This window comes from Bos grunniens, chromosome 22 (assembly GCF_055505025.1).
Source record: "Bos grunniens cultivar Pamir isolate PY7600 chromosome 22, Bosgru_T2T1.0, whole genome shotgun sequence".
Lineage (NCBI taxonomy): Eukaryota > Metazoa > Chordata > Mammalia > Artiodactyla > Bovidae > Bos > Bos grunniens.
The window spans coordinates 58,556,861-58,571,211 of NC_141186.1; the positions used below are offsets into that span (position 1 = coordinate 58,556,861).

At 59.6% G+C, this 14,351-nt stretch overlaps 1 protein-coding gene across 3 annotated transcripts in view; it reads left to right on the forward strand.

Moving 5' to 3' along the window:
- The first annotated feature begins 2,168 nt into the window (after positions 1 to 2,168).
- Positions 2,169 to 14,351, forward strand: part of WNT7A (Wnt family member 7A) — a 65,717-nt gene continuing 53,534 nt past the window's right edge. The window contains exons 1-2 of one of the 3 annotated variants that reach the window (XM_086368944.1): positions 2,169 to 2,512; positions 7,198 to 7,424. In XM_086368944.1, coding sequence (XP_086225070.1) covers positions 2,442 to 2,512; positions 7,198 to 7,424 — 298 coding nt within the window. In that variant the 5' untranslated portion in view covers positions 2,169 to 2,441. The remainder of the gene's footprint in view (positions 2,513 to 7,197; positions 7,425 to 14,351) is intronic. The other 2 variants (XM_086368945.1, XM_086368943.1) reach the window with 2 other exon arrangements.

Genomic DNA, 14,351 nt, shown 5'->3' on the forward strand with positions numbered 1-14,351 from the left:
CCGGCTCCATGTTGTCCTCATCAACCACCCTGCCTCCTAGGGCAGAAGCCTGTTTTGGGGCCTCTTCACCCCATCTCCCTGCCTTCAGACTGTCTGCATCCACTGGTCTCCTTGAGTCTTCACCAACCTGAGCCCTCTCTCCCAACAACCTCCCACCTCATGTCCTGCCTCCCTCTACTGGTCCCATAATAGCCGCCATGTGCCTTCTGAAGCACAAACCAGAGCCTGTCACACCCCACTTGTCTTTCGGAGAAGGCCCATACTTATTCACTTTCCTTGTTGTGCAGTCGCTGAGCTGTTCTGACTCGTTCAGACCCCACTGAGGCACCCCAGGCTTCCCTGTCCCTCACCATCTCCCAGAGCTTGTACCCTGAATTTATCCCCAGGCCTCCTCTTGGGCCTCACCTCTGCAGCGCTCCCCACCCCATTCCCTCCAGCACTCCGTTCATATTAGCAAGAAGAGTAACACCGATCTCATCGTATCGTGAGAGGACTGAGTTAATCTGCTGATGTTCTTGATGACAGCACCCGGCATGCAGCACGTTCTACCTATGTGACGGTTAAACTGGCCCTCAAACTACTTGCCTCTGGACGGCAGACACTGAATGATTTATTTGATCCACCTGCCCCAACGTCCTGGTCGTGAACCAGTCCCTGGTTCTGAATGTTCCCTAATATTTGTGACCTGAGTGTGTCATTGGTCTAAGACTGATGGTGCGTGTAGAGAAGAAAGAGCACATTTGAGGGGCCTTCTGGAGGCCGGCTGCTCAGGGCTGGGAGAAACAGGCGGAGGATAGCTGCTCGCCTGCCATGGGGCTCCACGGGGTCCGCATGCCATCTCCCCGCTCCGGCCTCGCTGGCCTTCCGTCTCTCTGCAGCACAGCCCTCATCCCCTCCTGGGCTCCTGCCCACCTGTGAGCCTGTCCTGCCTTCCTGCTCTGCTGGGCCTTTCATCCCTGCCCTTCAAGTCTCATGTCTAAAATCAACGCTCCAGCCCCAGTGCTGTCTCTCCCCATCACTCTGTCTTATCATCTGCACCTGCCCCTCTGACGTCTCCAATTATGCACTTGTTTACTTCGGGTCTGCCTCCCCCATCAGCTCGGAGAGAAGGATGTTGTACTTATTCCTTAAAATATCCACGGCGCCCATCCTGGGGCATTGCACAGACATTTGTGCAACGGGAATGGACGCTAGAATAGTGGTTTTCATTGACCTTGTGTGATTTAGCAAAGCCATTCAGAAGTGATAACCCTGGGGAGCTGGGAGCTGTTCCCTAGAGTCACGCACGCCTTGTTTGCAATCTAGCTCGGCCACTCCTCCAGCTGGTGTCTTTGGGAAAACACCTTCGCTGCCCTGAGCCTCGATTTCTTTCGTTGCAATCTGAGTCCCAAAGCCCCTAGCTCACTGGACTGGGCTGTGTATCACGGGAAGGGGTCAGGACCTCTGGCCAGCTCGGACGCTGTCCCCGCGAGCGAGCCAGGCCTACCTGCACCGCCCGCCAGGTGTCGCCGCGAGCGCGCGCTGAGCCGCCGGCTGCACCCGGAGCCCTCAGGCGGCTCGGCCGCCCCGCGTCTGGGCTGCGAGCGGGGAGTCCAGGCCTCCGCCCGACTCCGACTGTCCTCCAGGAGCGGGATTCCAGCGGAGGCTGTCTCACCTGGGCACCCACCTGCCGCCCCGCCTCGAATAGACGGGGGTGAGGAGGAATACGCTGAGCCAAGTTATCCTCCTCCGCCACTAGCCCTGCTAAAGGGGGCGCCCTCCCCCAAAGCTGGGGAGACGGGGGGTGAGCTCTCCACGACCCCTCCCCCCCGCCCCCAGCTCCGAGCACTCAGAGGGACCGGGAGGCAGGCCCGGGCGCGAGCGAGGGTTCTCGGCTTAGCTCCGATTCCCCCCCAACCGGAGGGCTGTCCCTGCGCGTCCGTTCGCCCCGCAGTTGGCGAGTTGGAGCCGGAGTGGCGGCTCGTGAGGACTCCCATTGCCCCCCACCCGGCTGGGCGCCCCGGAGCCGAGAGGGGGCGCCGCGGGAGCGCGTGGGGCAAGCGCGAGCGCGCTCGGAGCAGGAGGCCCTGTCCCGCGGGCGCGGGGGCGCGGGGCGGGCGCTCCGGGGAGGCGGGCGGGGAGGGGGCGGGGGACGGTGGGAGGGGCGGGGGCGGGCGGCTGCAGCGCCCCCGCACGCCCCGCGCCTCGCACACTCGCCCCGGCCGCTTGCGCGCAGCCCGGCGTCGCCCCGCGCCGCGCTCGCTCCTCCCTCCTCCCCGGGGCTCGGTGGCTCCCGCGCTCCCGGCGAGGCTCAGGCGCCGAGCGCGCGGACGGGCGCACGACAGACGGCCTCGGGAAGCCTCGGCCCGCGCCTCCAGGGCGGGCTATGTGGATTGCCCCGCCAAGGCCGGCCCGCGGGATCAGCCCGGCCCGGCCCGCGGCCCCGGCGGCCAGCGGGGACTATGAACCGGAAAGCGCGGCGCTGCCTGGGCCACCTCTTTCTCAGCCTGGGCATGGTCTACCTCCGGATCGGGTAAGGGCCGCTCGCACCCCCTGCACGCGCGTCCCGGCAAAGTTGGCGTGTCTCGGGGAGGGGTTGAGCTGCCCGCGAGCCGCCGCCGGCCGCCAACTTCCTTGGCTCCGCAGATAGGCTGAGGGGGTGAGGTGCGGGAGCTGTGGGCGCACAGAGGGCCCCCGCAGGCGCGAGCCCTAGGGGCGCGCACAGCCCCAGAGACACTGCCGTCCTGGGAATGCCCGAGGGAGGAAGCCCCCCCCACCCCAAGCTAAGGACAACCCAGCTTGGACGCTCCAGTGCGGAGGACTCTGAAGAGGGTCCCCCGCTGCAAAGGGTCAGCGCCTCCCAGGGACACTCGGACCGGGGCATGGGACCACCAGCCAGGACCACAGCAGCTCCCAGGGAGCTCAGCCCCCCAGAGCCCGAGAGAAAGTGTCCACAGAGGGGCGGGCACAGCCGCTCCTAGAGCAGGGCAGTCCCCGGGTGGCAGGCGGGGCGGGTCTGAGAGCAGGGAACAGGTACCCGCAGGGAGGGACGTTCGCTGGGCCAAAGCACAGAAGCCTGGGCACCACGCGTTTCTAGGGACCCTCAGACCCCCGGGCCGAGGGGACAGCGCCAGCCACCCGAGCAGACGCACACAAGGGTAGAGCTGGAGATGGCCCGAGACACCCAGGGACGCAAGCTCGCGAGCCAGCGCTGGCGAGAGGCGGGGCAGCCCGCCCCCTAAAGCTGGGCACCCGAGGCGGCCGGCGCGTCCGCCGAGCGGCCCTCCCCACCTCACCCTGGCGTTTCTAGTAGGTGGGCCGGGGGGGTGGGGGGGCCGCTCGGGCTGGAAGGTGGGAGGGGGCGGCCCGGGACGCGTCTTGGAGCTGCGTTTGCAGGGCCAGTCACCCTTTGTACTTCGGAGATAGTGCGCGTGAAGCGTGGGGGCAGGGGCTCCAGGGATGGATGGGGGGTTCCGACGCGCCGGGGCCACCTTGGCAGGTTTCACACGAGCGGCGCCCCCAGCTCCGCTTGGGGAGGGAGCGGACTGCAGGGTCTGCGGCGAGGTGTGTATGTGTGTGTGTGTGTGTGTGTGTGTGATGGACCCTTTGTGTTTTGTCACTCGCTTCCCCCGCCTCCCCGCCCCGCGGCTCCGGCGATCTCGCAAGTTGACCGGCCGCGGCGGCCAGCAGGTGCGCACGAAGCGGACCAGGCGGCTGCCAGCCGTGACCGCGGGCCGGGAGGCGGCTGCGGGGCTCGCGCGCTGCCTGCCTGCGGCTGTTTTAAGTGTTATTGATTCGCCCGCGTCTGGGTGGCTTTGCTTTTTTTTCTCCCCCCTGCTTTAATCTTCATCTTGGCCCGCGCCCCACCGCCCCGCGCGCATCCAGGAAGCCGGTGGGGCTGATTGGCGCTGGCCGCGTGCGGCTTTATCTCCTTTTTAATTAGAAACGGGGCGGAGGGACCCGGGAGCCGAGAGAGAGAGGGAAAACAACAGAAAATAACCTCCCCTGGCCGCCCCACCCGCCCGACCTCCCGCCGCCGGCGCCGAGACCTCACGGTCCCCGCAGGGATCCAGCCGCCCAGAGGGACGGAGGGAGGGAGCACTAGAGCGCCCCCCTTCCGTCCTGCGGCCGCCCTTTGGGGTGGGGAGAGAGGGCCAGGTCAGGCGGGGAGTGGCAGGGTGGTTTGCGGCCAGGCCCTGCTGCCTTCTGCACCTCGGCTTATCCATCTGTAAAATGGGCATGAAGGGTGAAGTTTCACAGCTCTCTCCCAAGAGGCCTTCTGGTTCCGATGGATGGCAAGGCACCTGTGTATTCTTATCTGGATAGTTCCGGTGACTCAGGCACCAGCCTTTTGGAACAATCAGACCCAATAACAGTAACTACTATAGCAGCTCATTTATTGAGTGCTCCCTGTGTGCCTGACACCTTGGGAGCACTTCCCACGTTTAATTTTTCAGCCGCCCTTTGAGAGGAGGCCTAGTTAATACCCTCATTTTAGCAATGGGGAGACCTAAGCGCAGAGAGGAGATGTAACTTGCCCAAGGTCGCACAGCTTCTAGGTGAAGGAAGCTTTGGTGTCACCCTAGGCCTGAGCGCTTAGCTTTGAGACTGTTTGTGCCTCTGAATTTTATTTTTCCCCCAAATGTATAATTTCACTCTCTGCCGGTGGAGGGGGTTTCCTGGTGGTCAGCTAGGTGTTCAGAGGCATCTCCCGTCTTGTGGCCAGAGCATCTCTGCTTGACTTATTCTTCTTATGCTGTCTCTTCCTCAAATAGTGCACACCCTTCTAGCTCCATGTTTTAGAGGCTGAGACGAATGACCGAGAGCACTTGTCAGTCTCCAGGTCTCACCCTCTGTGAGCCTCGGCTTTCAGCTGTGCAGAGGGGACACGTGAAATGGACATGACGGTCCCTGCCCAGGAGGGCTGTTCAGAGAGGCCTCGTGGCCCAGTGTGTGTGGCGGCACGGCCGTGCTGCCTTTGCGTATAGTAGGCACCCTGCAAAGCTCACGGATGCATCCGAGGTCGGGGGTGCCTCTGTGTGGCAGGCACGCAGCCTGAGTGACGTTTCTGAGGCTCGTGATTGGGATGGAAAGTTAGGAGGGATGGAGTGGGAAGACAGGTTCCCTTAGGCGGGATGGTCAGGGAGGGGACCCTCAAGGTCACATGGCTGATGGCAAGAGGCCAAGCACGTGAAGCTCGGGGGGCGAGAGCTTCCCGGGAGAGGGACCGGCGAGGATCAAGGACCCGAGGCAGGAGGAGGAGGGCTGGTGTGTGGCAGGTGTGGTGGGAAAGAGGGCAAGGGTGGTCTGTTACACACTTAGAGAGCAGCAGGGGCCCCTCCCCTTGGTGAATCCCAATCCCAGATCGACTTCCCACAGCCCAGGATGGGCAGGAAGGATGAGGCACTTGGTCGGTGGGGCCACTGACCTTGGCCGTGTCAACAGGAGCTCATTACTACAACCCGACTGAGGTCTTCTCGTTCAGAGGATGCTCGATGACTTTTCAAGGATTACACACAACGGGAGCTCCAGACACGTGGGCCATCTTTGTGTAAGGAGAGGGCTGGCTCCATGGTCAGCGCTGGCATCGGAGCCTCTCTGGGGTTACCTTGATGCTAGGAAGTGGCCCCACACTCAAGCCAGACACCTGCAACTCACACGGTCGCCTCTCTTTTCCTGTGTCCTTGCCCGAGCCCTCCACAACGCTGGGTCACTTCATCTGCAGCCACCCCGCACCACTTCCACCAAGGCCAAGCCATGGCCACCTCTGGCCTGCCCACGCTCCCTGCCTCGTCCTGTCCCGCAGTGCTCTCCCGCCCGGGGCTGGAGGTGGGGGGACCCTGCCAGTGACCGGCTTCCAGCCCTCCCGTGCCTCGGCACACATGGAGAAAATTCCTGCCGCCAGCCATCACCTCTCTCTGGGCTCTGCCCTTCCCTGAGCCCTGGTTCCCAGCTGGCTTTTGTAGCTTCTTTCTGTTCCTTGGCGATCCCAAGCTTGTCCCCCTCCCAGGACTTTGCATCTTCTGTTCCCGCCACACCCCCTCCCCCGCCCCCCTGGAATACTCTACCTCAGTCCTTCCCACGGCTGGTTCCCAACCCTTCAAGGCTCCACCGCACTGTCACCTCCTCCGGGAGGCCCTCCTTGACCACTCCAGCTGAAGCGGCCCCTCCCCTCCCCTCCCCTCCCCTCCCGTCCCCTCCCCTCCCCTCCCCTCCCCTCCCCTCCCCTCCCCTCCCCTCCCCTCCCCGCTCTTCCCCTCCCCTCCCCTCCCCTCCCCTCCCCTCCCAAGCCCACCCCTACTTGCTATCACAGCATCTTCATTATTTTCTCAGTAGTGGGCATCGCTGAATGGCCTGTTGTGTTTATCTGGTGCATGCATTGTGGCCTTTGGTGACCCCTCGAGGGCAGGGCCTCGCCTGTCTGAGCCTGGTGCCCTGACAGGTGTCTGGTATGGACCCGTGCAGCGAGTGAGTGAGCAAGACAGGAACCTCACTGCCAAGGTCGTGAGCGTGCTCTAGGCCACTCATGTTTGGAGTGGGATCCACATACTCCATGCACCTACAGGAAGGAAAGACTGCAACTTTTATTCACAATTGCTTTTTAATTTTGCTTTATTTTTTCTATTTTTTCACATTAAAAATTTTTTTCTGTTTTTTTCTTGTTTATTTTTCTGTCTTTTTTGTTTTCTCTTTAGAGTTGCTTTTTAAAGATGTGTTTATAATGAAATGCGTACATCCATGATACATCTATAACACGTCTAAGTGTTTTTTCTTTAATATCTGTGCACCTGCTGCCCTATTAGAGGCAACTGCTTTGTGAAACTGAGGGGTTACCTTTGCAGTTTCATCCAAGATGAAACAGAGATGATCCCTAAACAGTTATCAGTTCCATTTTGCATGATTCTAAACTTCGTCTCAATTGAATCCTCCCAAAGATGCAAAGGCAGCTGGCTGAGTTCGTGTGGCAGTATGTTTGTTGCCGGCGTCATCTTTCTTTGTGTCTAAAAAGGGAATTACGCCTAATATTGAATATACACAAGTGCTGGGAATGACAAACGTGTGAACGTGGGCTGGGCGTGCAGTGTCAGAAGCTGAGAGGCCTGTGATGGGAGCGGTCGGGGGAGGCAGAGCTGGACACCCAGGCAGGGTCTGCAGGCTGTGCCCCGCCCGTCCACCTTGCTGGCCTAATGCTCCGTCTCTCTGTGTCCCCTGCTCCAGTGGCTTCTCCTCGGTGGTAGCTCTGGGCGCAAGCATCATCTGTAACAAGATCCCAGGCCTGGCTCCCAGACAGCGGGCGATCTGCCAGAGCCGGCCCGACGCCATCATCGTCATAGGAGAAGGCTCGCAAATGGGCCTGGACGAGTGTCAGTTTCAATTCCGCAACGGCCGCTGGAACTGCTCGGCACTGGGGGAGCGCACTGTCTTCGGCAAGGAGCTCAAAGTGGGTATGTGCTACCTGGGCGCCCCGAGCGGGGTCTGACAGGCCATGGGGAGACCAGGAGGCCTCGGGACTGCTCCAGGATCTCCTTCCCCTGCCCCAGGGTGGAACACCCCAGCTGTGGGATCCCGCAGGTGCAGAATTCAGGTCCGGTGAGGGGGTCAGCTCTCTGGTTTGCATCCACGCCACCATCTGTTCACGGCGGAGCTGCAGACCAGGGGCCCAGAGGCGAACTGGCTGATACAGCGCTGGTGCTAGTCTGCAAGCTGGTGCTCAAATTTTCAAGTTATCCGTTTCACCAAAAACATGAACTTCCGGCTGCTTTTGCAAAACTCGGAAGAGCTACTGATAGCTTATACCTGTGTCCGCTGAGCTAATGATGGGCTGCAGCTGAGAACACCACACCCTGTCAATGGAGCCTGGGCAGCCCAGTCACGCCACAGGGCCCGCCCCTACATGTCCACCCGCTGCCCTGATACGGGCCACCTGGCCTCTGTGGGCATTCGGGTCTCCAGCCCCTGTCTTACGGGAACGGTGCCTTGTGCGGTAAAACACGCACAGCCACACACACGGTGCCAGGCCGCGCATCCGGTCTCCAAGGCGATCACGAGGGAAGCCTGGTGGAAAGGGCATCGGAGGGGTGTTGGTGGCCGGGAGGCCCGCGCTGGGTGGGGAAGGCCGCGTTGTGTGTTTTCTCGCTTGTGTGCGTCTGGACCTGGTGGGGCCGGGAACCCTGCAAGCCCACTGCTGAGCTGAGAAGTGGGGCGCTTCTTTGGAAGTGAGGTCAGCTTGGGGTCCCTGAGCCGCTGTGGTTCACCCCAGCCCTCTTGACTGCTCCAGGGGCATCCCTGGGTTCTCCATCTCCCGCGGCCCTGACAGCAGCAAATTGAGTTCGTGTCGGAAAGATCCAACTGGATCTGCCCACTGCCCCGTGTCCTCACCCCAGCCTTCGGGAGCACCTCGGGGCTCCCCGGGCACCCCGAGCCCCCTACCTGTCCCTGGCCGCCCTGAAGACCTCATGTCCCTTGTAAATGGAAACTGGAATCTGTCGTCTCCCGATTAGCCTCCTTGGGAGGCTCTCCCAGCCTTGGGATGAAATCCCACCTGCTTATCCATCTACCGCACCCCCGGTCCTCATCTGTTCTCACCTTCTCATCCTCCCGCCCACCCAGCCTCACCTTGTTCCCCGAGCACGCGACACCGAGGTACCATGCATCCCTTGCACCTCGTCTCCTCTCCCGCCGTCTTCTGAGCCCTCGCTCGTGGTCTCTCATGCTTTTCTCACCTTTTCCTGCCCACGCCCCTACCCCCTGTTTCTGGGACCCACGCCCGGGCTCTGGCATTTTAGCTGGATCTTTGTTAACAAGTGAGGTGTTACGTATGGGGAAACTGAAGCTCAGGGGGACTTGCCCAAGGTCCGCAACAGCGAGTGGCACGGCCTCCTGGGGCTGGGCTGACCCCAGTCTCACTGGCAGTCTTGGAATAGCTGCCTGTTGGTGGCGTGGTGATAGTGCCAGGCATGGTGGCATCCATGTAATAGTGGGCCTCCAGCATAGGGAGTCCCGGGATGAAGCTCCTCAGCTGCCCAGAGCTGCAAAATTGAGGGGTCTGCTGCAGGCTGAGGCGGGGGGTGGGGCGGATACCACCAGTCTGCACTTCTCATTTATACTACCAGTATATTCCCAGCAGGAGCAGAGGCCTGGGGCAAGGAGCATTCTTGCAGAGGAGGCTCCAGTAGGAGAGGTGGCCTCGGGGGTTTTAAGCAAACAGAGGCTCCAGGAATACCCCTGGGATTGCAGTTTTAGAGTGACAGGCCTGCGAGGGACCTGGGACTCAATCTGATCGAATCTGGGGCCTGACTCGGGAGCGTCCATCCATCCCAAACCATCACAGGGACCGTGGACAACAGGGCTGATGTTGTATGGGCCTGGGAGCCGCACTCCGACCGTTTTCCCGGGAGGGGGGCAGCTCGGGCGGCCATACAAGCCAAGGGCCGCAGGCTGGGCAGCTCCCACGCACAGTCCTGGGGATGGGGTCTGTGATCAGGGCCCAGGCAGGGTCAGCTTCTTCTGAGGCCCGCCCCGTGCTTGGTGTGTAGATGGTCTCCATCTTCCTGTGTGCTCACTTGGTCTGCAGGTGCCCTGATGTCTCTGCCCTAATCTCCTCTTCTAAGAACACCAGTCAGGTTGGAAGATGGCTTAGCCTAGTGGCCTCATTGTAACTTAACCCCCTCTTTACAGGCTGTGCCTCCAAATACAGACACGTTCTGAGGCCCTGGGGGTTAGGGCTGAATGTATGAAGTTTGAGGGACACAGCTGAGCCCTTAACAAGCAACCAGACAGCAGGATGGTCTGCACTTTAGGGAAAAGCATATGAGGAGAGCTGGGTGCTCAGAGGTGAGATGCCCAGGTGGAAAGAGCAGACTGGACAGTGGAGATGGCTTTGCTCTGGGTCCTGAAGGGTGGGAGGAATTTCACTGGCCAGTGAATGGGATCCCAGGCGGAGGGAACCGCAGGGAAAAGACATGGGCGTGTGATTGCTAAGGGGAGGGGCAGCGGGGGTCTGTGGCCTCAGGGATCAGGAGCCTCAGGTGAGACCATAGGCCAGCTATCAAGGGCCTTACACACCAGGCATTCTGTGACCCCTCATCAGGCTTATCAACAGTGTGGCCCCGGGGGACCCAGGAAAGCATTCAGCCCCCACTCCAGGCTTTTCCTCTGCTGAAATAGAACGATGAACTCCCCCTAGAATCCACCAAGATGACAAGGAGAACCCTTGTGAGCATTTCTCAGGCAACTTCTGTCTCCGCCTCCCAAGCCACACTTTGTCTCTCCTGAATCTTGATGTCTGATTTATCCTACTGATAGATCCCCCTGAAGCACATTGTTTTGAGTTGTGTTTAATTTTACAGAGGAAAGGCATCACGTAACATGCGGTCTTTTGGAATTTACTTTTTTTCCCATCGCCGCTAACAGAGCTGGTATGTGTCGTTCCTTGTAGCTCTTTTTTTAAAAACATATTTTTTATTTGGCTGTGTCGGGTCTCAGGTGCAGCATCGGGATCTTTCGTTGCCATACGTGACCTTCTACTTGTGGTGCTCGGGCTGCAGAGTGCTAGGGCTCAGTAGCTGTGGTGCGCAGGCTTAGCTGCTCCGTGGCATGTGGGATCTTAGTTCCCGCCACCAGGGTTCGAACCTGAGTCCCCTGCATTGCAAGGCGGATTCTTAACTGCTGGGCCACCGGGGAAGTCCCCCTTGTGGCCGTGGTTGAATCATATCAGCCATGGTGAGTAGATCCCATCTGTGTGCCCACACACTGGCTGAGGGCCATCTGGGTTGTTACTAACAGGGCCCCTGCAGGCCTCCCTGTGCGCATGTCCCTGGGCCCCCGTCTGTGTCTCTGGCGTCTGTAGTGAGCCGCAGAATTGCTGGTGGCGGCGGGTGAGGACAGAGCTGCTTGCCCCAGTGACTGCACACTTTCCGCTGCCCCAGCCCGCATTGCTGACCTGCACCCGCTCCAGCACTAGGGATCGCCCAGAGGTCTTCCTCGCTGCCTGCGGGGCAATGTGAAATGCTTTCTCACCCTGATTTGCATGTCCTTGAAGTCAAGGGGTTGCAATCTCTTCCCGAATTTGCTGGCCGAGCAGGTTTAGTCTTGGGTGAGTTGCCCATTCATTCTTGTTGCCCATTTTCCATCAGGTTGTACGCGGTCGCGTCGTGCCATGGGTAGAGGGTGAGAGCTGCATCCCAGTCCCTGGGCAGGGCCCCAAGGAGGGTGGGTCACATGGGGCTTCACCCCCATCTTTCATCTTCTTATTGAGCCTTGATTGGGGGTGGGGGGCCCTTCCTCACCCATCACCGCGTTGGTCTCTCGCACCTGCATCTCAGCTCAGCACCAGGTGGAGGCTGACCATGTCACACGGAGGTTTTGTGTTGAGATTGAGATGGGTGCCGAGTTTCCTGTGGCTGCAGAAGTTCTTGTTCATGTGGTCCTAACAGACATACGACTCCCGAGGCCGCCATGTATCCAACAGGCTGGTGGTAGCAGTGGGCCGTGGGCCATCCAAGTGAGCGCCCGTGTCCACCTCCCGTGGCCCACCTTGCCAGGAGGCAGGCAGCAGCACCCCCAGGACGTAAGGCCCTGGCACCCAGAGGATGTGGGCCATCGGGGGCATCCCTTCACCCTTCCAGGAGGCCCCCGTGCCTCTCTGCTATGAAGACAAACTCAAGGAACTGGAGGTGCTCTGGACTTTATTCCTGGTTTTTCCAGGACAAGTAGATGTGGAATAGAAAGGGGAGAGGCTGTCGTTCCCGTTTCTAACCTGAGCTCCTCATTTTGATTCTACGAAGCACATCGCCCAGTCTGTCCACTTCTCCCCAGCTCCATCATCACCTCCTGGTTGGAATCTCCATCTTCAGAGAGCTGTCGCCCAACTCCATCAGTCCCTAATACACTGCCCCCCAACCCCGCCAACCACACGGCCCCCAGCAAAGCCTGTCCTCTTGGTTGCTTGGACCATGGCGTTTCCCTTTGTAAAACCCTCCCTGTTGCTCTGAGAACAAGATGCTAACCGTCCCCCGGTCCTTTGCTGACCTCCGTAACCTGCATCCCAACCCCATCTCCCCCCCCACCCTCACGCGTGACAAGTCCTTCCCACCTCGGAGCCTTTGCCCCGAGGCGGGTCCCCAACCTGGATGCCCTCTGCTTCTTCCACCCTCGGCTCACGTGCCCGCCGCTCACCAGGGCCTGCTGCGCAGCGTAGACTGCCCGTCCCTCGTTGCCCCTCCCCTTCCGTGGTTTTCTTCACGTCACTTGCTGCTCCAGGGCACGTTCTCTATTTGCTTGCTCGTGCAGCCCCGAGGGATGGTGCAGACCCCCCACCCCAGTTCCTTCTGGAACAGGGGTCAGAGCAGAAGGGCCGCAGGGCCAAGCTGCTGAGCGATGGTGGGGACCTTGCATAGCCCAGCGTCGTGCAGGCCTCCCCCTGGATGCCACCTCCTCCAGGAGGCCTTCTTTGACCACCTGGCCGTGACAGCCGCCCCACAGGTCACTCCGTCCTGTTGTCTTTACAGCACTTACCGCTTTCAGAAGTGACTGCGTGCTTTGGGAAGGCTGTGTGTGTCTGACATCAGTCCGCGGCCGTGGGGAAGTCCATGGAGCATGGGCCTGTCAACCGTCGTCTCTGTGTGACCCCAGGGCCCGGCGCACAGTAGGTGCTCAGGAAACACATGGAGACAAGCTTGCTTCCCGGGCAGGCCCGCCCCACTCTGCCCTCCACGCCCAGCCGCTCTGAGCCCTCCAGGGTCTTGGTCGTCTTCCGGCCCAGGTCTGGGCGCACCGCACACGGGGGACGTGCTCCGTCCTCTTTGAGCGAATGCTTTCTGTTTCTGACCCGAAATGCAACCCTGATGGTTCAGTCCTGCCTGCGGTCATTCTGACCTGTCTTAGCCTAGCTTTCTGTTAGCTCTCTTCCCACGTTTGCATTGCTTCAGGTAGAATGAGTGTTGTCTAGGTCACTGCCTCGGGGAAACCGCTCCCCCACCAAGGCGCGACTCAAGAGGACCTGTTACTCTGTCTGTTCTGGGGAACACAGGTCTCTAGCCCTCCCCACCCCCACCTGCCGCTCTGGGGTGAAAAGGAGGGCTCCCCGGATGATCAGTTTGGGACCTCAGCATGCTGTACTCCCTGCATTAGAGGCTCTGAGAAGTCCTGCAGACAAGAGAGCACCTTGAATAGGCTTCCCTGGGGGTCCCGTCTCCCCAGACCTCGGGCTCATTGACAGTCTGCTGGAACTGCTCTTCCAAGGCACCCACCCCAGGAAACGGTGCTCTGGGGACCCTCACAGATGGGCCATGCCCGTCCCACGGCTTTCGGACTGCCCAGGAATCCACTGAAAGTGTGTCACCCGCCCCCAAGTCCAGCGTCCTTCCCCGAGGGCACAGCAGGGCCACGTCCCAGTGTCTGATGTGGACGTGGACTGTGAGGTCCAGCCAGCGTCACTCTCCAAAGCCTTAAATCAGCCACAACATTCGGAATCCCTGCTTCTCTATACACGTACAGGAAACCATTCCTGTGCGCCTGTAACATACGTACAGCAGATAGAGTGAAGATGCGCTGTGTGCAAAGGATTCACGCAGTATTTTTTTCATATTTTTTAAGATTCCACATAAAGTGAGATCATATAGTATTTGTCTTTCTCACAGTCCATCCAGAATGTTGCAGATGGCAGGAGTTCTTTTTTTTTGTGGCTGAGTAATATTCTGTTGTACGTATACACGTGTGTGTGTGTGTGTGTGTATTTATATATGTATATATATGGGCTTCCCTGGTGGCTCAGATAGTAAAGAATCTGCCTGCAGTGCAGGAGACTCGGGTTTGATCCCTGGGTTGGAAGATCCCATAGAGAAGAGAATGGCAACCCACTCCAGTATTCTTTCCTGAATTCCATGGACAGAGGAGCCTGGTGGGCTAGGTCCATAGGCTCGCAAAAGAGTCGGACACGACTAAGTGACAAACACCTTCACTTCTTTTCGTGTACACGCACACGCCTCTATGTACGTATGTATCACTTCCCTATCCATTCGTCTGTCAGTAGATCCTCAGGATACTTGCGTGTCTTGGCTAGTGTAAATAATGCTGTGATGAGCTTGAGGGTGCAAATATTTTTGAGTTACCACTTTCATTTTCTTTGGCTACATACCCAGAAGTAGAATTGCTATATGCTAGTCCTATTTTTAATTTTTTAAAAACACGTTCGTCTGTGTATCTGGTTGTGCCGGGCCTCACTTGCGGCACGATGCAGGGTCTCTAGCTGTGGCGTGTGAACACTTAGTTGCACCCCTTGGATCTGGTTCCCCGACCAGGGATGGAACCCAGGCCCTCTGTCTTGGGAGCACTAGGTCTTAGCTGCTGGACCACCAGGAAGTCCCTGTTTT